Raw genomic sequence first — 22,760 nt, 5'->3', positions numbered from 1 at the left:
CCCCATTTGATTCACACATTCCTTCATCATCCCCGAAATGTTCTCAATGGGCTTTAAGTCAGGACTATATGCAGGAAATGGTAATGCAGTCACATTTTTCTCCTGAAACCACTGCTTGGCATGTTTTGCGGTGTGTTTAGGATCATTATCTTGCTGCAAAATCCAGTCATTTCCATAAAACACATGTGCACTTGGAAGGAGAAAATTATCTAATATGTTAGTGTAGCGTTGACTTGTCAGATTTCCCTCAAACACACACAGCGGGGTCGTTCCTAATAAGGATATCCCTCCCCATACATGAAACTTTGGGCTGTATTTAGGTCGTGATACAACGGTGCTGACGCAGACTTTGTCCATATTTTCACATTATTGGGATATACCCATATTGAGCTTTCATCAGTAAAAATCACATTTTCCCAGTCAAAGTTTTCATGTGCCAAACACCACTCAACACGCCTGTCTTTATGTTCTTGTTTCATGAGAGGAGAAGGAATTCCAGTCTTTTTCTCCCATCCAAGATCAATCAAATTTGTTCTAACTGTAGATTTTGATACAACTGTTGATCCCCTTTCTACCATTTCATACCTGATGTTGCAGATACTTGCCCTTTGCTTTTTAGACGCTAAAATTCCCAGCCGGACGCGATCTGAGAAGTCCAATTTTCTGGGTCTCCCTGCTCCTTTCTGGTGCCCAAAATCCTTTCCCTCTTTAAAATTCTTCCTAATCCTATACACAGTAGAAAGAGGAGTTCCTGTTCTCTCTGCCAATGTATTTACATCATCAATTCCTTGATTACACAACTCAAAAATCAACCTTCTTTTATCCTCAGCAGACATTGTTGACAGTGCTGAGGAAAATGACGTCTGCTACAAATTCAGGGGAGGTAACTCTAATTGTACTATACTCAGTAGGCCAAGATGAGTTACCTCCCTTATACCATTACTTAGTTTTAAGTATCAGTGAATCAGTTGAGGTGTTATATTAGGATAGCTCAAAGTAAGAAGAAAAATTCTCAATAATTATGAACCAGACTATATGTGTTTATGTTTATACATGTAACATGTAAGTATGGTATCCGAAAAGGGACATTGTCGCGTTGTCGCGCGCGACAATGCGACAACGCGACATATTTTGACAGAGAAAATGTTATTCAAAACGCGACAAATTGGCGAAATGTCGCATTGTCGCTTTGTCGCTTTGTCGCGATTTGGTTAATTTTGCTTGTTTTTGAAAGGGCGACAACGCGACAATGTCCCTTCTCGGATTCCATAAAAATGCAATAACACGAAGCATTAGAACAGACAACATACACCTCTCTGTAGTTTATAAATATATTTTGAATGCGACATGTCTTCATAGTCACAAAGGTCTTGATACATGTTTTAGTTTTACTTGTCAGTTTTCCGTTTTTCATGTTTTGCGATATTTGCGGCCGAGTGTGTGAGTTTAGTTTTACGTCGTTGTCAGCAATATTCCAACTATATCGGGAGTCTGGACCAGACAGTCCAGTAATCAATATCAGAAGCATCGATCTAGGAAACTGGGATACGAGGACATGTGTCAACCAAGTCAACGAGCCTGTCCACCCGACTTCTTTTACGACAAACGTTGGTTACTGAAGATCCATTCTAAACATGATTTTCACGGATCAAATGTATCTGAACGCAAGTACTTGGGAAATGGTGTTGACTCATGTAACTTGAAGTACATTGATTTATCCTTGTTTGAAATATACCGTTTCCGAACAGGAATGTGAAGAGCCATTTACAAAAAGGCGCACATAGAAATATTGTAAATATTTTGTTTACTGTATATAGTGAACAGAGGTCTTGATTGCTGCTGGGTGAGTTTAGTTGTAGGTCGCTTTTAACAATATTTTAGCAATATCACTCAGGTAATTGGCTTCACACACTGGGGAATCGAACTGTAACGAGTGAGGTTAAAACCACGAGGCTACCCCATCGCCCCTTATGAGAAAGTAAAGAAAGTGCATTTAGAAGTGCAGCTGAAAGAAATATATGTTTGTTTTGCTTGTAGTTGTGTAGATTATAATCACTTATATTTGTGAAAGGACAACTGCAGTTGGAATACCTGATAAAATATCTTACGAAAGGGTCATATTTGCAGCAAAGAAAACCTCATGACACACTGCTTGACGGTACACAGTGAGTGAGTTTGGTTTAACGCCGTTTTAAACAGTATTCCAGCAATATCACGGCGGGGCACCAGAAATACACTTCACATATGATACCAATGCGGGGAACCTCGCGACACCTTGTCTTCGGCATGACGAGCTAGCTGTTTAACCACAAGGCTACGTATCCCACCGAACCGTCAACACAGTATGTATCAAATATATCCCATGTCACGGGGTCACGGCTGTCCCAAGTAGAAAAAACACAGGAAGGAGAACTTCTGTTGTGGAAAGCGTCGAGAATATGGAATGCAACATTAGGAAGATGTGTAATGGCTAACAGATGACAACTGACGGACTATCAGGCATGGCAATCATACAATAGTATAAATAACATTCTTTTTAAGTGTCGTTTTTAGCGTAAGTTCCTTTCGTTTGGTGATAATATAAGTGGGATATATCCTGCCTAAACGTATTGGTACTTAAAGCAATCATGAAAGAATAATACCGAGACTTCTTGCACCTTCTTTCCTTTATTGTGATCTGGGACAACACATATATTACATAAGTCCGTTTGATAAAATAATAAAACAACCAAATAATAAAAGTGATTTTGATGCATGAAATGTATATAAAATATGATACAGTTTATAACAGATAAGCACTTTTCTCAATGACCATTCAAATTGATAATGTGAAAGTATAGTATATGCGGTAGTGACCTATCTGATGTTGTAGAACTCATCAGACGCATCTGGATCTAATATTTTCAAGGACTTAAACTTATAATGGTGTCATGGTAAGGCATAATACTATACTGAAAGTCCCTTTTGAGGAATTTAGACTCCTTTCACCCTGGGAACTTGATGTTAACACTACCCTGAATCACTTCACACTGGAAACGTGTTAACACCAGCATGAATCATTTCACCCTGGGGACTTGTTGTTAACACCAGCATGAATCATTTCACATTGGGAAGTTGGAGTTAACTCCACCCTGAATATTTCGCCTTGAGAATGTGGTGGTAACACCACCGGAATCATTTCACCATGGGAACTTGGTATTAACACTACCCTGAATCAGTTCGCCCGGGAACCTGGTGTAAACGCTACCCTGAATCACTTTAAGTCGAGAATCACCCACTGGTTGAGGTGTATGCAGCAGCTTTAATGTTGCATACACTGCCCTGAATACACCCTGTGAAAAAGCACGTGTTCACAGTATCCTGTAGTATCACGAATGAGTAGTACATGTGTATACATACCGACATACAATTTTAAATAATCATCTCACACTGACGTCTCCATGGGATTGCGTGTTCCCCTATAATGGGAATACACTTTGTGAAGGCATCACGTAGTCTACCTGATCTTAGTGAAAGGTCAGCGACTGGAAGTACCAGTACCACACCTCTCTCAGTGTACCCGTGTCTTCATCTTGAAACACTAAGACACTCTACCGAGTGTGTCGAGGTATGTATTTTAAGAGTGGTATATGTATTGCCACGCCCCATATCACATGGCATGAATCACAATCAGCTTACAAAATAGGAACAAATTGATTGGGTTGGGTTTCCTTACTTCTAGATATATTGTGGATGGCTGTTCATCACCTAGATTCGGTGTTTTCTGTCTGTGGTTCACTATTAGTTGGCGTTTGTTGAGGTATATCCTTCGTGTCTAAGTTGGTCCGAGGATAATGAGCTTTGAAGACTACAAGTAGTGGTATGGCGAATATCACTGTGCCAAGGAGACACCAGTTCATCCATACGACACCTGGAATATGACATCATAATAATGAATAAACATGAATATGATAAAGCACAACACAAAATATTACATAAATGCCGGTATGCCAGTATTACCAGTATGACTTAGTGTAAGATGTAACTGTGCCTATGAATCAAGAATTGATCAAATATTTCAATATTTAGGATATTTGTTCATGGACCGAGCCAGAAATGCATTAGTACGCAAAGTGAAACACAACGGTAAGACGAAACCGACAAAATATATTTGATTATGTTACCGTGTCAGTTAAGTAATTTCTTTAGCATCCATACAAAGGGTATTTGTACGAACGCATGCCATTATACAATACAATTGTAACGAATATGAGGATATAACGAAATGGTTATTGAGAGGCTCCAAGCACAAGCCGTATATTTTAGCCCAAACGCCTGTGATGAATGCGTTTATAACAAACAAAGACTAATGCTCCCATTTAATTCCCCATGACCATAGTTTACAGTATCTTATATCATCAGTTCAGTTACAATTGACTTGTCCAAGCATTTAGGAAGTAGCTGACAAGTCAAACTCACGGTCCTGGGAAGCTTCTCATCTGACTGGACTCTTTTCCAATTTATATGTGTTCATTTCTTACTATCAAAATGATATATACTGGACAAAATAAGCTAGGGATATTGGTATTTATATGATTGATATATCATCAGTGTGTCCGCAATGAATAAATAGATCATTATTCATAATTTCAAAATTTACATACATCCCTAACTATTTTTGTCCAGTATATATTCGGAGACTAAGCGTAAGTAGCTGACCTATATGCGGTATCATGAGGACAGACAGGAAGATGATTCCGGCCAAGTTGTTCATGGAGGTCAGCATCCCAGCCGTCACGCCCTCGGCTATAGGGTAAGACGCTTCACACCCCAACTCGTAGAACAGCGGTATAGAGCCATTGATGAACACGCCAACCAGTATGGACGATATGTAGAGGTACACTGGTAGAAGGGATACGATAGAAAAATGTCTATATTACCCTTGTAGAGTGGCATGAGAAAACATGTAGTAGTGTTTCTGAAAATCTTGCTGTAAAGTGTAATATTGGAATATTTGTTAATATGTGATTAAATCTGGTGAAAGGCGACTCACTCATGCTGAAGGGGATGAAGGACAGACGCAGCAGGACGAACCAGATCGTAGATGCTGCAGCCAGGAGGAAGAGGAACAGCAGCAGGCACTTCATCCGGTACATCAAAATGTCGGCGATCCTGGAGTGAGTGAGTAAGTGAGTGAGTGAGTGAGTAAGTCAGTACATTTATTTAAACGGTTGGGCGAAGTCATACAACTGTCAGGTTATTACCGATCCTTGATTCAGGCAGACAAACCTGTCACTGATGAAACGTGCACCTGTATTTAGGTATATGTTCTGGATATCCGTGTAGATATGACTATTCCTGGTAGTAACTAACGTTGACCAGTGTCACCCATATCTCTATATTCTGTGCTTGTGGACCTAAGAACACCTCTGGAGTTGAACCCTATTTAAACTTTGATAACCCATTGGCGTGTGTCTTCTTAAGCGAAAGGTCACCTTTCTCAAACCATTTTGTATCACTTCCATACCTCTTCGATCGGGTTCATGGTTATTGTCTGATCGGCATTCTAGGAGCTGGCTGTCAAAATTGAAACATGATATGGACAACTTGTTCTTAATGACATACATCAAAGTTTCGATGTAGATTATTACACTTTTTGCCTGGTGTGTAAGAATCTACACAGAAACGTCGCGCGATGCAATGAATCGAAGGTTGTATTTTTCATTTTCATTTTCAGCAACAAGGGGCTCATGATCAGAAACGATCATATGTTTCTATTGTGACTGTACCTTGACATAATCAGCGCCGCAAAACAACCACCAATCGTGGCATAGAACCCAATCCAGCCGGCATGATTCTGAAACAGTAACGTGCGATTGTGTACTGCGGATACTTCTGTACCCGGTGTGTAGCGTGGACAATGCAGGGGCAGATAACCCTTCTTGTAATGCCTAACAATTTCTGATTGAACATGTAAATGACATGTAAATTGGGTTGGAGTATATTTTAAAGTTTTTGCTCTCAGAAGTGATACTTACAACTGACTTTAGTGATATTGCCGCGTTTGAATCTTAGCCGAAAGAACACTAAACTTATATCCCTTGTTTAACTATACGATACGCACGTAAAATGTCTAGAGGTCTATAGCTACCTGTCACGTGACTTTATTTGAAAATCGGCTCATATTTTTTTCTCAAACAAATTATTTTGAATATTTCAAGATATACAAGGAGGTCGGTATCTACCTGTGTTATTCCTAAGCCGTTGAGGTTTACGTCGATGACTGCGCTAAAGGCACTGTAAACACCAGCTGGGATGCTGTACGCGGTTAGAATCAAAAGGAACCGTCTGTGTCTGGAATTTCAAGGTTTTTTGTCTTTACGTAATAGTGTGATCATTCTTATTGAGAAACTGCAACATTGTATGCAGACATCGCTATATTAATCAAACTAAATAAATGTTCTCAATAGTGTATCTGACTTTCGGTATTATTGAGCATATGAACCTCGCACTGGCATCGTCTTACACAGAAAGAGCAATGGCAGTTGGGCGTAACATATGTTTCTGGACATTCGTTTTGTCTCGTATTTTGAGGGGCGCTGAAGGCCCGGGTTCGATTCCCCACATGGGCACAATGTGTGAAGTCCATTTCCGATGTTCCCCGCCACGATGTTGCTGGAATATTGATAAAAACGGTGAAAACCCTATACTCACTCTCGTATTTTGACGTCCCAGTAGAAAGACTTCTGCAGCATTCATACGAAACATATATCATATATGTTTACTTGTGAAAAGAAAGAGAAATGCGAAATAATCGTTCACAGATAGTTATTCATGTGAGACAAGAAACAAAGTGGTAAATGAATTTCGACCCATCACTAACTTCAGTGACTTTAAAACACCATCTTACGTGAAAAGTCCCTTGAGCCCATCTAGGTAGCTTGTCCTCTCTATGGAAGCTGTGACACTAGGGGGAGACGGGGGCTTGGCGGGGAAGTACACCACCACCAACAGCAGCAGCAGCACACTCGCCGCACATTCTGTTGGTAAACACAAGTGAGTCGGTGAGATTTTACGTTTTGTTGAGGGACACAAGCCTTGATTCACACATCATAAACATGTATATTGGGTATAGAACAACTGGAGAACATAATATCTTTTAATGGCAAGTTTTTTAAATATGCTTCAGCTCCAGAAATCAAGCCCTTCTGAAGGTGAGATGGGATGTGGATGAGAAAAAGATGTTTACATCACTTCAAGCAATATTCCTGACTCACGAGAGTACTGTTAACTCTTGTATCATGATACAGCTGCAGTGTTTGGCTGGGAAGAAACTGGACATTTGAAGGGAGTCAAGCATTTTAACACACATTCAGTGATACATTGTGGCATGTACAGGGTGAAACGCATCCACTGAAATCATAGTAAACCTTAGGCTTTACACCAGATGCTGATCAGCACACTCTCATAATGGATCAATGTGTGACAACGACCACAATGTCGCGCGGTTTGGTCACAGCTGGGAAGCTGATTTTCCTGTTGTCCTACACCAGCTGCATACTGAAAAGCACTCACACCGATCCCCATCTAGTCTTGCACGAAGGGCACTCCCGGCAGGGTAATCATCTTGCAAGGTAGCGTGGGCGTGAACAACACCAAGAAACGCTAAGAGCAAAATTTACCGATAACGTTCAGATGTTCAAGAGCACGTGATCAAAGCAATTGATTATCCCTGTCTACACAGAGAAAAAGTGACTTAAGCTATACGCACCTACATACATAAGCCTCATGATACCGTCTCTTTCCGCTGCAAGGTCAGTGGCCGTGGAGTGGACATAGACCCCTTCATCATTGAGGACTGATGTGCTGCAAACATATATATATGTCACAATGCATCTTTGGTTATAGGGTGTGGTTTGAACAGTAGAAGTATATATTACTGAAGTGAAACGTAACGGTAGGGTTCTGAAAGGTAACGTAAAATAATTGGAAACGATTTGAAACTAACACGAAAACACTTCAGTATTCATGAGATATATACGTTTTGCGTTAAGAACCTCAGTAGATCAGTGCACCTAATTATGTTTTGTTCAACTTGTTATTTTAAGTAAATCCATTAAAGAAACGACGACGTTGTGACATTAAACTCAATCTGTAAGTGAAATATCATTTTCCTCAGTACCAGCACCATAACCGACATTCATACTGTCACCATGTATTCGTGCAAGCGCAGCCGACCTATTTCTGGATTCTGCTTGCATTCTTGCTGGTTCATCAACTTTGTAAATGGCATGGCAGTGGTTCCGAAAATTGAATTTTTTTCACCGCCAGTACATTTCAATGAAACCCATGCTTGAATGATAAACATATTTGGTTCAAACAAACCTAATCGTTATTTTAAAGAACTTCAAATTGTGGTATTTTCAACTCATACTAATAAAGTTTTCTCAGTTTATTCGACGTCGACATGACCGAGGTCGTCCCTTGATGGAGTGCTTTTCTAATCCTCAAACTGAAAACACCCAGTGTTTATCTCCTAAATACATTATGGTCAATAATTCTACAAAACTTCAAACACTATCCTGAGACCTAATACAAACACAAACGAACAGATCTTACTTGACATGAACCGTTTGGCCCACACTCAAAAAAGACCCGCCAGGTTCTGGCACCAGGAGGGGACCTGCAAACAAGAAAAACATGGCGTAGGATTTGATGAAACTATACGTAATTATGTAATGCTGCTTTGTATGTATCACTGACCAACAGGACCCGTGAAGGTCCCGGGGTAGAATGGACCTTCAACAATCCATGCTTGCCGTAAAAGGCGACTATGCTTGTCGTAAGAGGCGACTAACGGGATCGGATGGTCAGGCTCGCTGACTTGGTTGACACATGTCATCGGTCCCCATTTGGGCAGATCGATGCTCATGTTGTTGATCACTGGACTGTCTGGCAGCCGCCATATAGCTGGAATATTGCTGAATGTGGCGTAAAACTAAACTCACTCACTCACACACCAATAGTACTGCTTTATGAGAGTATATATTGGAGTCTACGAGAGTGAGAGAGAGGAGGGTTAGGTCAGAAAAGATGTAATGTAGCTATCAAGTACATGACCAACAACGAACACTTTCTCGATATATCTATCTTGTGACTCGCAGTGTATCATAAATGCCTGTATTAGCATATTTGGTTCCACTGAAATGTCCACGAAAAAAACCCTATGTGTTGGTAGCTCACATGTGCGTTTGTGACATTGGAGCTTCCTGTTTTCTGATGAAAGCAATCGTGGTCACCTGCCTTCACTTCCATATGGACCACACGTTACCGAATGGTGTGATATTTACTATAGGACGGTTGCATTTTTCATTCTATGGCTACAATTAATTGCTTTTGTGATGTGTTGAATTAGAAATTCAAAGATGATTTATGCAAAGATATGTAAGGGAATTACCGAGTTTGAAAAATAATGTTCAACAATCGTTCAACTTACCAATGATGAAGCCAACAGACATGCCAAAGTAGAAGAAGACAGTGGACACGGCTGTAGCAGTGGCCCTCTGTTTGGGGGGAAACCACGTGGCTGAGAGGAGGGCAGGGCCGGCCATGGGTACAGTGCCAGCCACACCATTCATCACGGATGAGATATTTATCAACCTGGTAAAAGGAGAATCATATCTGTTGAAGAAGATTTTGTATAGGATAAATATATAGATATGTATAGGTTCTTATTTAGAACATTTAACAACTGTTAACGTGGACTGTTGGCGAAATACGACGAACACCTATAAATCTCTCCTGGTTCACTGTGACGTTTACGTCTTTCAAGGCCGATTTGCCTTCGGAATTGCCATACATTTCAAAACAAAAAATTCGTCAGTCACGTCGAAGACTCGGTTTCGATTCCCCGCGTGGGTGCAATGTGTGAAGCTCATTTCTGGTGTCCTCTGTAGTGAAATATTGCTAAAAGTGGCGTAAAACTAAATTCCTTCACACTAAGAAAAGCTGGAAGATGCTCCGTCAAAGCTTAGTACATTATTTAATACACCTTTGCAGGGTTTTGGGCCGATCATGTAATATTCTGGGTTAAGGTTCAGGGATGCGAGGGCCTGGGTTTGTCCTACACAGAATATGTTTCTTACGTAATTAAAATGATACCTCAGTTTTTTACGAGCTAAAACCTACGAGAACCTTTGTTTACAGCTTCGTGTTTTTCGAAATATCAAGCATGTCCAGGAAACGATTTGTTCTTTGTAAAACCCGTGAAATGATAATTTATTCCAGAATGTTTGGGGATTCTGTGGCAGACGAAGGTGTACCTTTCAATAACACTAAAATATATGTAAGATATAAAATTAATTAACATGAACTTCATCGTGAACTACACAGTATGCAACAGATTGTGATTGCCAGAGCTGGCCGGCAATGCCCTTAGCTCGTCACGGTCCCTAGTCTAATGATAATCAAACTTGTGATTTGTATAGGACGTTTTCAGTAAAGCCAATGAGTTTAATAGTAACAAATACATTGTATATCCAATTCCTAATGCACGGCTATGTTTCAATTATCTAAAAACACAACCTGCTAATGGGGTCTGTTTAGGAACACATCTACGCGTCCATTACAGCGAGTTTGTTGTTGTACTGGGGCAACATACGTTGCTGATTTTGATTTGGCGCCTGTTTGCATTCCATTTTGTTCTGAACATGGCTGTAAAATGAGCGAATATAATTTAGCTTTCCATATTGTAATCATGCAAAATAATTATGCGTATGAATGCAGGCGGAATTCAACTGCAAATAGATATGTGTATGATTCATTGTCATGTTGAAACGCAAAAGTGATTCTCGACATTGAATCCGATTATACTGCACCCAAACAGTCATACATTGCCATCACAGAACTTACAGGTAGAGAGCCAGCCTCTGATGGGACACTCATCAATGGGAACATTTAACACAGTGTGGTATTTAACATAAAGTATATGGGTGCCGGGTAGCCTTGAGGTTATTACATTTCCAGGACAGGTCGAAGGCCCTGGTTCGATTCCTCACAGATACAGTGCGTGAAGTCCATTTCTGGTGTCCCAGAATATTAATTACTCGTCACTGTCATCTGATACCCCATCAGTGTCATCTGATGCCCCATCAGTGTCATCTGATACCTCATCAGTGTCATCTAATACCCCATCAGTGTCATCTGATACCCCATCGGTGTCTTCTGATGCCCCATCAGTGTCATCTGATACCTCATTAGTGTCATCTAATACCCCATCAGTGTCATCTGATGCCCCATCAGTGTCATCTGATACCTCATCAGTGTCATCTAATACCCCATCAGTGTCATCTGATACCCCATCGGTGTCTTCTGATGCCCCATCAGTGTCATCTGATACCTCATTAGTGTCATCTAATACCCCATCAGTGTCATCTGATACCCCATCGGTGTCTTCTGATACCCCATCAGTGTCATCTGATAACCGATCCTTGTACTCTCTCGATTACCTGTCTCTTTGTGAAGCCCCAAATCTCTGACCCATACAATAAAACGGGAATGATTTTAGAGTCAATAATCTTTAAAACACTATTAAAGGAGATAGTTCGGTATTTTCGCCAAATTTTCTGTATTGGAAAAAGCGCTTTAGTGGCTTGCAGAGCTAAGGTTTCACAGGCTTTGGACCAACATAGTCTAGACGAAAATACAATTCCAAGATATTATAGTAAGTTACAATCTGCATTTCAGATCCCCTATGATACCATTTCTCGACTGATTTCAGGTAACCTCCATTCCTAAACACAATAATATTTGACTTTTCTAAATTAACCTCACGTCCCCACTTTCTGCAACAATTAGCAAGGGCATCGAGTTTTCTCTATAAACCAATAACAGTTGAATCAATCAAAGAGATGTCATCAGCAAACATTAACGTAATAATTTCTTCAACGTTTCCGGTCACATGTATACCCTTTAATCCTAGCTGTCTAAATTCGTTAGAAAGTTCGTTAATAAAAGAAATGAACAGTACATGACTAAGCACGCATCCTTGCGTAAACCAGAGGCTGTGTCAAACACAACTGATCTACTAGTACTGGATCTAATACAGGCTTTCACCTGGTTATACATACTATTCAAAATATAAAAGAACTTACCACGAACACCTCATGTATGCAATAAATACAATCGTTTATGCCTGTCTAGCAGGTGGAAGGCCTTACGAAAATCTATAAAGACTGCGTAAAATCGGTGCTTAGGCTTCCTCAAATATTTCTGGCATAGGGATTGCAACACAAAAATATTTATCAAACGTTGAATGATCCTCTCTGAAGCCTGAGTGTCCCTCACATATTACCCTATTTACCTCCAGCCAAAGCTTAAGTCTTGCTTCAAGAACTGATGTAAATGTTTTCCCCATTACATTAAGTAAAGAGATACCCCTGTAATTATCTGATACCCATCAGTGTCATCTAATACCCCATCAGTGTCATCTGATAACCGATCAGTTTCACCACTGTCATCTGATAACCCATCATTATCACAGTGTCATTTTATACCCCATCAGTGTCATCTGAAAACCCATCAGTGTCATCTGAAAACCCATCAGTGTCACAGTGTCATCTGATGCCCCATCAGTGTCATCTGATTCCCCATCAGTGTCATCTGATAACCGATCAGTGTCATAGTGTCATCTGATGCCCCATCAGTGTCATCTGAAAACCCATCAGTGTCATCTGAAAACCCATCAGTGTCACAGTGTCATCTGATGCCCCATCAGTGTCATCTGATTCCCCATCAGTGTCATCTGATAACCGATCAGTGTCATAGTGTCATCTGATGCCCCATCAGTGTCATCTGATAACCGATCAGTTTCACCACTGTCATCTGATAACCCATCATTATCACAGTGTCATTTTATACCCCATCAGTGTCATCTGAAAAACCATCAGTGTCACAGTGTCATCTGATGCCCCATCAGTGTCATCTGAAAACCCATCAGTGTCATCTGAAAACCCATCAGTGTCACAGTGTCATCTGATGCCCCATCAGTGTCATCTGATGCCCCATCAGTGTCATCTGATAACCGATCAGTGTCATAGTGTCATCTGATGCCCCATCAGTGTCATCTGATAACCCATCAGTGTCATCTGATACCTGATCAGTGTCACAGTGTCATCTGATAACCGATCAGTGTCACCAGTGTCATTTTATACCCCATCAGTGTCATCTGATGTCCAGTCGGTGTCATCTGAGTTATGTTTTTGGATTGTGTCAATTTTTCACGATATTGGCGATTCTACTTCACTTCACACTTCTCCCTAACAGACACTTATCTTTCTTCACAAATGTACACTAAAATGTTCCAGATATATAAACTGCAGTGTTCTATTAACATGCATCATATGAATATTCTAAATTACTAACAACTACCTGACGAGGACTAAAAAGAAGAATTGTCCTAAAACATTGCATTAAACCTTCTAATTGTCAAATCAGCCCACACTCTGGAACACTGAAGGGGACATTCACTGTCAGATATATTTGACTAAGTTTATAAATAAGTTTTTGCATTCAACAATTTAGAAGGTCACAAAAACAAAATATGGCTACAGCGTCTATATTTAGAGGTTGGGCAGTCCACAAAATCAAACTTATAACATCAAACTGAAAATTAAGATACTGATTCATTATCGAAAAAGTCCGCTGCACTACATTAACTTCTCTGATTATAGGCCAGTCGGCCACATATGGTATTAAGTGAGTTTCGATTTAGTATCAAGTTTTTGTGCAACTCTACCCACATGCTCCACTGAAACTCTGTGTAATGATCTATAAAAATGTCATGGCTATCGATCTACAGAAGAAACACGTGTTTATAATTAACGTTTCAACTTAAAATTAGATGATCGTACTTTTACACTCACCATGTGGCTCGTACTGGTTCACTCGTAATGCACCTTATTGACGTTGCCAACACCGACAGCACTGCACACATGAGCATCGACGTCCTCAGACCTACAGACGGAAAGAATAACCACCAGTCAAGTTCTCAAAGTACGAAGGATATTATATCACTTACGCTTTGTGTCTTTTGACGACAAGGTTTCTTAGCTACTCGGATACTTAAACCTTCTGGGACTGGGATAGCCTAGTGGTTAAAGCGTTCGCTTGTCACGCTTGTTCGATTCAGTGTTTGCAATACTTTTATTTACCAGCTGGCCATCAGGCCCTGAATGAAATCTGCAGGTCCATTTGGTTAAAGTCAAACCAATAAAAACAAAGTAGACTACATTGTACCCAAACTGATTCTACAACATCAAGCAAACACTGGTGAGTTTTTAGCTGTTTGACTGTTGTTGACATTCCTACGTCAAAGCGCTGAAATACCTGGATGTGAAACTGTAAATCATCGTAACACGATGGATCGTGGATGATCCGAACGTTACTAAAGAAAAAAAGGATGAAACATCAGAGTTAAAAACATAATCGACATATAATTTACGGAAGGTCATAAGGGCCTGCACATATCTGAAACTCCCGGCCCGATACAATACCAACCGGCGCTGGGCTTCCGGGCCCGCAGTTATTTCGATCGCTGGTTCGATTCCCCACATGGTTACAATGTGTGAAGCCTATTTCTGGTGTCCCCAGCTGGAATATTGCTAAAAGCGGCGTAAAAGCATACTCTCTGACTCTAACATTCACTTGCGATAGTCGTAGGGTTATGATCGGTTTGTAGAGCAGAGCATAGTAAGTGTTTCTACAATCAGATATCTGCCTAAGCGAAGGGGTATTTCAGATAAACCCCGGGTATCTTTAGTAAGAAGCTTCAAAGTATGTCACGGTTGCTGAATACGCTACATCCTGGCTGGGATTCAACCCTAAAAGTACTAGCATCTGACTGAGAACGTGTGATCCTAAGTAAACATGTGGTACTTCAGGTTAGTTTCGCTTTAATATTATCGAGTAATTGCGCTCCTTGCAATGGTAGAAAACAAATGTCCGGTTTCTGATATCTCAAACCTGTTTGACAGGAAGATGGAGGTGATATTTATTTCACAGGCAGCTGGACACCATACAAGTAACGGAAATCAAGTATACTAAGTCAATTCAAACTAGCTCCGCATCTGTCTATGATATATACATTATGTTCCATCAGTCTAATACGGGGTAACGTTTTCCTCAATTTGGTCAATACAATTAAATTTGATATTGGCGCTAATATTGGAAGTATGACTGGGATGACATTTCTAGTTATCTTTTACAATAACGTACCCAGAATATGTATCGAACTTCTGTACATGGATTTCACTCTGTGAAACATTTCCATTCCACACAATAAGCTCCCATATATATATTTACAGATTTAAATCAACTTAAGTATTCTTGTAAAACATACAAATGGTCTTATTGTGATTTCTTAGCTACAAGCAACTACTTCCAATGTTTGTTGTATGAGAGACAATAAAAAGACATGCACAAACCTTTGACGTCCATCAGCCAAGCCACGGGAAACATGAAAATAAAATAGCCAATATTCCCAGCATTGTAAAACAGAGCTATGTGTCCGTCTTTCCACCCGAACACAGCCTTAGCTGACTGGGCAATAGGCCCGAATGTGTTCCACACAGCTGATAGAAGGAGGGCAGAATACGCGAAGACGCCCAGAACATACCACCGACGTTTATAAGACTTGATTTCTCTCGTGGAGTCCAATAAGGAGCTGTTTTCCTTCGGGGACGATTTGCTAGGAGTGTCCTTGCTCTGGTCAGTCTGTATAGGTTGTTCCGAGGCTTGAGATTTCTGGTGAGGTTCAGTATCTGCCATGTTGTACCTTCATGTCGAGTGTGTTCGGATCTTTCTTGAACTCATTTTGGTCAGCAAGCTGTTGCAATTCTTGCTATGTTGGCGTCAATGGTTTCAATCGATGATATCACATATGTGAAACGTGTAACACTAGGCTGATGTGCCTCCGTCAAATGTATATATTTGAATATTTAATGTAGCTAATAACGATTCTTCAGTTGCTTTCAAAAATCGAATTTCACATCAGTGAAGATTATTGGAATGTGTTGATAGTAGAGCATACTCTCCTCAAGAGGTACGTAGAGAATGTTTCAAGTGCAACCGCCTGTAGCCGAACACCATCACTCTTTCACAACTACCATGTAGACAGAAAGTTGTCAAATGTTTTTAATCGTTTAGCTGTCGACAAACCTGATCGTTTAACCTTCAATCCAATGATAATCATCCACGGATTTGACGCTTTCTAGTACACATCTGCCCCTGATGCATTTCAGCCACACACATATCTATCGATCTTTTTGAACGAACACTTTGTTACGTGGATACTTGATCTGTTCGAGGCCGAATGTTGCACCGACTCTGATAGAAGTTTACAGTTTTCACTATTTTTATTACAGATCTATTGATTATATCATTTCTTTAGAAACTACACTTGGCGTTAACAACGGCCATTGTAGTACAGGACATATTTACGGTAATTTGAGGTAGATTACCACAGTAGTATATCCGCTTGACATAGTTTTCGCCCTACAAGCTGTGTGCGATAGCCACCTGCTGCAACATCCTTGAGTGCTTAACACTGATGGTCATCAAAATACGATTAATCATCAACTGAGTTTATGATCACAATCAGCAGCCGCAATACAATATATACCATTCTATGTTTGCAGAGGGTCAGGTCTTCACAATATCGAAAAAACAACCAGAAAAAGTAAATTGAAATCATGGTAACAAACGTAGCTGTTCAATTTTATGATGAGCGGACAGAGGTTTACGGCGATGCATGAGGGGTTTTGTTTGTGTTATTGTTGTGTCCTATCGTCCTCAGGAATAGTCCAGCCATGTGGCGACGGTCTGTAAATAGTCCAGCCCGGACAAGACGATCCAGTGATCAACATCTTCTTAACAATCTGAATATCTGAACGTCCAATCTTTTAAAAAAACCCACAAGGCATTATGTAGGCATACATTTAATACATAAGGATTTTAGAACGCAAATATGTGTCATAAAAAGGTGCCAGCATGCGGGTGGGAGATAGACACTTAATTGATGTCCCTAAAAAAATACTTTGCAAAACAGCGAAAACGTGACGACAAACGCCATGCGGGCACGAAAGCAGAGCGAGTGAAAATGTGAAAGTTAGGTAACTCATGACTAGGATAACAAAATACATTTTTATCGTGGTAAAATATTACGACATATAATTGGTCCTCATATTTGTGTGCACCATTGCGAAGAAAATAATGTATCTTGAGTGTCAAAGACCTCCTTTGATGACAAAAGGACAGACTACGCGACTTTTCAGCCACGCGAGGCTCAGACAATGGCCACGGAGTACAATCATTCGAATCTCACCCACATCCCATCCAGGCCAGTTCTTTTTGGGTTAACGATCACATCAATTGGCCAAATCAGGACAGGGAACAGGACTCGAGTATTTCCTGTCCTGACTTCCCAGTTTTGCCAGTTTTCCTTGACCTAGTGAAGACACCCAGGATTCTTGATTCTATAGAGTTTTGGGGCAGCTTTATCAAGGCTTTGGGTTGAATCAGTACTGATAAAAGAAGCAAGAGAAATGTCCTACACACGTGTGCAGTGACAGATGTGAAGGGATAGGTATGCGCTTACTCCGTGGGTGAGTACATGACGCTTATGCTGACGCAATCGTGCTCGAACTCTTCGTAACAAGGTGGGTGATACCTCTGTTAAGGTGCTCACGTGTCACAATTATGTAATGGGTTTAATTTCACTGGGGAACAATTAGGAATGACCAGTTTTGACTTGTGAGTTTAGTTTTACAACACCTTTAGTCAATACCAGGGAGGAGGACACAAGATATTTACTGCACATATTGTACCCTTGTGGGGAACTGAACACGGACCTTCATCAAACGAGCGAACACGTTAACCCCTACGCTACCCCACCCACACGGTAGGGCCCGTCGTACCACTGACAGTGTGTCTTTCACGTCAAAGCATCTGTTTCAGTGGGGAATCGTGCAGATGCATAAAATACAATGTCAATAAATCTACATATGATTGAGAATACATCTGCTCTGTATTGAGATGAGAAGGGTAACGAAGGCGATAAACACACCCACCATACAGTAGCCTGATCGATCTGTCTTACTCAGTGTGCATCAATGGTGATGACAGTTTGCACACTTATTCACGCAGCTGGCAAATCAAAACAGTGCCACCTGTCGGTGTTGTTGGGATGGTTGCTCTACCTAATAAGGTGCTATGGGGAAGTGAATATTACAAATATATTTTGTCAGAACCAGATAAATGTTTTTCGGCGTTTTTGGCTACATTTCTTCACGTCTGGGGTCGTATTCTAAATAACCTTATCGATATGTTAAATAAATATACTTTTCCATGTTGAATTCCAACATGTAGGGAATGGTTGCCGGCGACAAAACGTTTGAAAACAGAAACGTTTAAGAAAAAGGTAATATTACACTAACACGCACGTGCATCGACCTAGAGCTATCACGGCCGCCCAGGATCCTGTTGAGACATTGTTCAAATACCACAACCGCATCATCAACAACAATCAATCCCTGGACTGCGCCAAATCTCCGATCCAACAATGCTCAATTACCTATTGGAAGACAGACTATTTACCAGAGGACCAGTTCAACGTCACGTGGTCACGTCGTTCCCTCCATAAACATCAACGGTTGATCTTTGGGACTTCCTCCAGCAAAACAATGTCCAGGTGTTAACTATCTCGATCACCCGATTTGTCTACCATTGAACATCTCTGGGATATTCTTGACCGGCGCTTGCCCCAGCGTAATCCGCCACCTCAAACACTACAAGACACACAGCACTTCAGCAAGAGTATCAAAACATTCTTCAAGATAGCATTCAGTATCTCCTTCTGAGGGTCACCGCTACCAATCTGTTATCGATGTTCATGGTGGTCATACAAGATACTGACATACTACTCTAACCAAGAGGCTTTAACAGCCCCCTGTGTTTTTACCAAACACGTAAACACGTTCTGGATATAGTTTCTATTTTGAAGAGTATATAGCACAAAATATAATGCGACACATACAGGGTTCTCGAGTGGCACTAAGTTTGCTTAGAATCTGAAAATGGCAATAAGGCCATAACGTATTGTCAACATGCTTTCTAAAGAGTTATGGGTTTGTGACCAATTGGAGAAGTTTCTTTCTGAAAATATATGAAGCATCATCTTATTGGATTTAACAAATCAGATACATGGGTGAGGCACATTGGTGTATAACGCTTACCCGGAACTGTTTTGGCGATTTCTATAGTAAACTAGACAATAACTAGTAGACAGATGATACGAACATGGATAGCAACTGACACCACACACATACAGGAGAGGACCACATTCATACAGGTGATATAGACACACAAGCATACAGGACAGACAGATACAACATATATACACATGAAACAGATACCACATACATACAGGTGATATAGACACACAAGCATACAGGACAGACAGATACAACATATATACACATGAAACAGATACCACATTCATACAGGTGATATAGACACACAAGCATACAGGACAGACAGAGACAACATGTATACACATGAAACAGATACCACATACATACAGGTGATATAGACACACAAGCATACAGAACAGACAGATACAACATATATACACATGAAACAGATACCACATTCATACAGGTGATATAGACACACAAGCATACAGGACAGACAGATACAACATATATACACATGAAACAGATACCACATTCATACAGGTGATATAGACACACAAGCATACAGGACAGATAGAGACAACATATATACACATGAAACAGATACCACATACATACAGGTGATATAGACACACAAGCATACAGAACAGACAGATACAACATATATACACATGAAACAGATACCACATACATACAGGTGATATAGACACACAAGCATACAGAACAGACAGATACAACATATATACACATGAAACAGATACCACATTCATACAGGTGATATAGACACACAAGCATACAGGACAGACAGATACAACATATATACACATGAAACAGATACCACATACATACAGGTCATATAGACACACAAGCATACAGGACAGACAGATACAACATATATACACATGAAACAGATACCACATTCATACAGGTGATATAGACACACAAGCATACAGGACAGACAGATACAACATATATACACATGAAACAGATACCACATTCATACAGGTGATATAGACACACAAGCATACAGGACAGACATATACAACATATATACACATGAAACAGGTACCACATACATACAGGTGATATAGACACACAAGCAAACAGGACAGACAGAGACAACATATATACACATGAAACAGATACCACATTCATACAGGTGATATAGACACACAAGCATACAGGACAGACAGATACAACATATATACACATGAAACAGATACCACATTCATACAGGTGATATAGACACACAAGCATACAGGACAGACAGAGACAACATATATACACATGAAACAGATACCACATACATACAGGTGATATAGACACACAAACATACAGGACAGACAGATACAACATATATACACATGAAACAGATACCACATTCATACAGGTGATATAGACACACAAGCATACAGGACAGACATATACAACATATATACACATGAAACAGGTACCACATACATACAGGTGATATAGACACACAAGCATACAGGACAGACAGAGACAACATATATACACATGAAACAGATACCACATTCATACAGGTGATATAGACACACAAGCATACAGGACAGACAGATACAACATATATACACATGAAACAGATACCACATTCATACAGGTGATATAGACACACAAGCATACAGGACAGACAGATACAACATCTATACACATGAAAGAGATACCACATACATACAGGTGAGACAAACACCATACACATACAGGTGATACAGACACACACACATACATACAGGACAGACAGATACAACATACATGCAGGTGATACAGACACACATACATGCAGGTGAGACAGACACACATGCATATAGGTGAGACAGATACAACATAAATACAGGAGAGACAGATACAACGTACACACAGGAGAGACACACCATACATACAGGAGAGACAGATACAACAAATGCGGGTGATACAGATACAACATACACACAGATGATACAGATACAACATACATACAGGAGAGTCAGACACACATACATACAGGAGAGTCCGAAACAATATACATACAGGAGAGACAGGTACAACATACATGCAGTTGATACAGATACAACATACATACAGATGATACAGATACACACACAGGAGCGACAGATGCAACATACATACAGGAGAGACAGATACAACATACATGCAGGAGAGACAGATACAACATACATGCAGGTGATACAGATACACATACATACATACATACATACATACATACATACATACATACAGGAGAGACATATACAACATACATGCAGGAGAGACAGATACAGCATACATGCAGGTGATACAGAGACAGACATAGGAGTGACAGATGCAACATACATACAGGAGAGGCAGATACAACATACATACAGGAGAGACAAATACAACATACATGCAGGTGATACAGACACACATACATACAGGTGAGACAAACACCATACACATACAGGTGATACAGACACACATACATACAGGAGAGTCAGATACATACAGGTGAGACAGACACCACACACATACAGGTGAGACAGACACCACATACACACAGGAGAGACAGAAACCACATACACACAGGTGAGACAGACGTCAGATACATACAGGTGAGAGAAACACCACACATATACAGATGAGACAGAGACCACATACACACAGGTGAGACAGATACCACATACAGGTGAGACAAGCACCACATACATACAGGTGATACAGACACCACATACACAGGGGATACAGAAACCACATACACACAGGTGAGACAGACGTCAGATACATACAGGTGAGAGAAACACCATACATATACAGATGAGACAGAGACCACATACACACAGGTGAGACAGATACCACATACAGGTGAGACAAGCACCACATACATACAGGTGATACAGACACCACATACACAGGGGATACAGAAACCACATACACACAGGTGAGACAGACGCCAGATGCATGCAGGTGAGAGAAACACCACATATATACAGTTGAGACAGACACCACACACAAACAGGTGAGACAGACACCACATACAACAAGGTTTTGCCGGCTTAATAAATGCCTTGACTGCAACATCTCACAATCTGGACGAACCCTTTGCAGCGCGCTTTCGGAAGAGAAACTGCGAATCCGAAGGACCTGGGTTAGAACAGTGGCTGCCAACGTGTTGCAGCTGTCGGGATTCACGCGGTCGCAATCGTTAATAACAGTCAGACCTCAATAAAATTCTATTGAATGTTAACAAATTCTGGCAATCGACTTTTTTTTATATAACTCACGCTGTGACTAGTTTGCGTTGTATGAGTATGCAATGACATCGAATCGCGCAATGTATAATTTGTAAATGCGAGCTAAATGGAACTCTACTACCGGGTGCAAACCATTCAATAATCGCTTTCTGTGCATGGCCCTGATATTTGATACAGTCAAATCAACTGTTGATACAGCCGTCTGAAAAATATTAAAGGATGATGGACGAATGAAGCAAAATCTATACCTCCTATTTCCCCAAATGATGTAGTCAGTAAGCGAATTTAGTTTTATGCCGCACTCAAC

General features: G+C 40.4%; 1 protein-coding gene across 1 annotated transcript; it reads right to left on the bottom strand.

The window, feature by feature from the left end:
• Positions 1-2,651: 2,651 nt before the first annotated feature.
• LOC137299031 (solute carrier family 49 member 4 homolog) lies at positions 2,652-16,364 on the bottom strand. The gene is made up of 11 exons (XM_067831505.1): positions 15,462-16,364; positions 13,902-13,992; positions 9,476-9,639; positions 8,599-8,662; positions 7,751-7,845; positions 6,890-7,019; positions 6,225-6,333; positions 5,769-5,836; positions 5,033-5,151; positions 4,699-4,881; positions 2,652-3,910 (listed from the first exon to the last, which is right to left on the bottom strand). The coding sequence occupies exons 1-11, from the start codon at positions 15,802-15,804 to the stop codon at positions 3,744-3,746; spliced, it is 1,533 nt and encodes a 510-aa protein (XP_067687606.1). The 5' UTR covers positions 15,805-16,364; the 3' UTR covers positions 2,652-3,743.
• Between the last annotated feature and the right edge of the window lie 6,396 nt (positions 16,365-22,760).

Source organism: Haliotis asinina, chromosome 10 (genome assembly GCF_037392515.1).
Source record: "Haliotis asinina isolate JCU_RB_2024 chromosome 10, JCU_Hal_asi_v2, whole genome shotgun sequence".
In the NCBI taxonomy this organism is placed as follows: Eukaryota; Metazoa; Mollusca; class Gastropoda; order Lepetellida; family Haliotidae; genus Haliotis; species Haliotis asinina.
The sequence above is the reverse complement of the archived record's forward strand: the minus strand, read 5'-3'. Positions and strand labels throughout refer to the sequence as shown.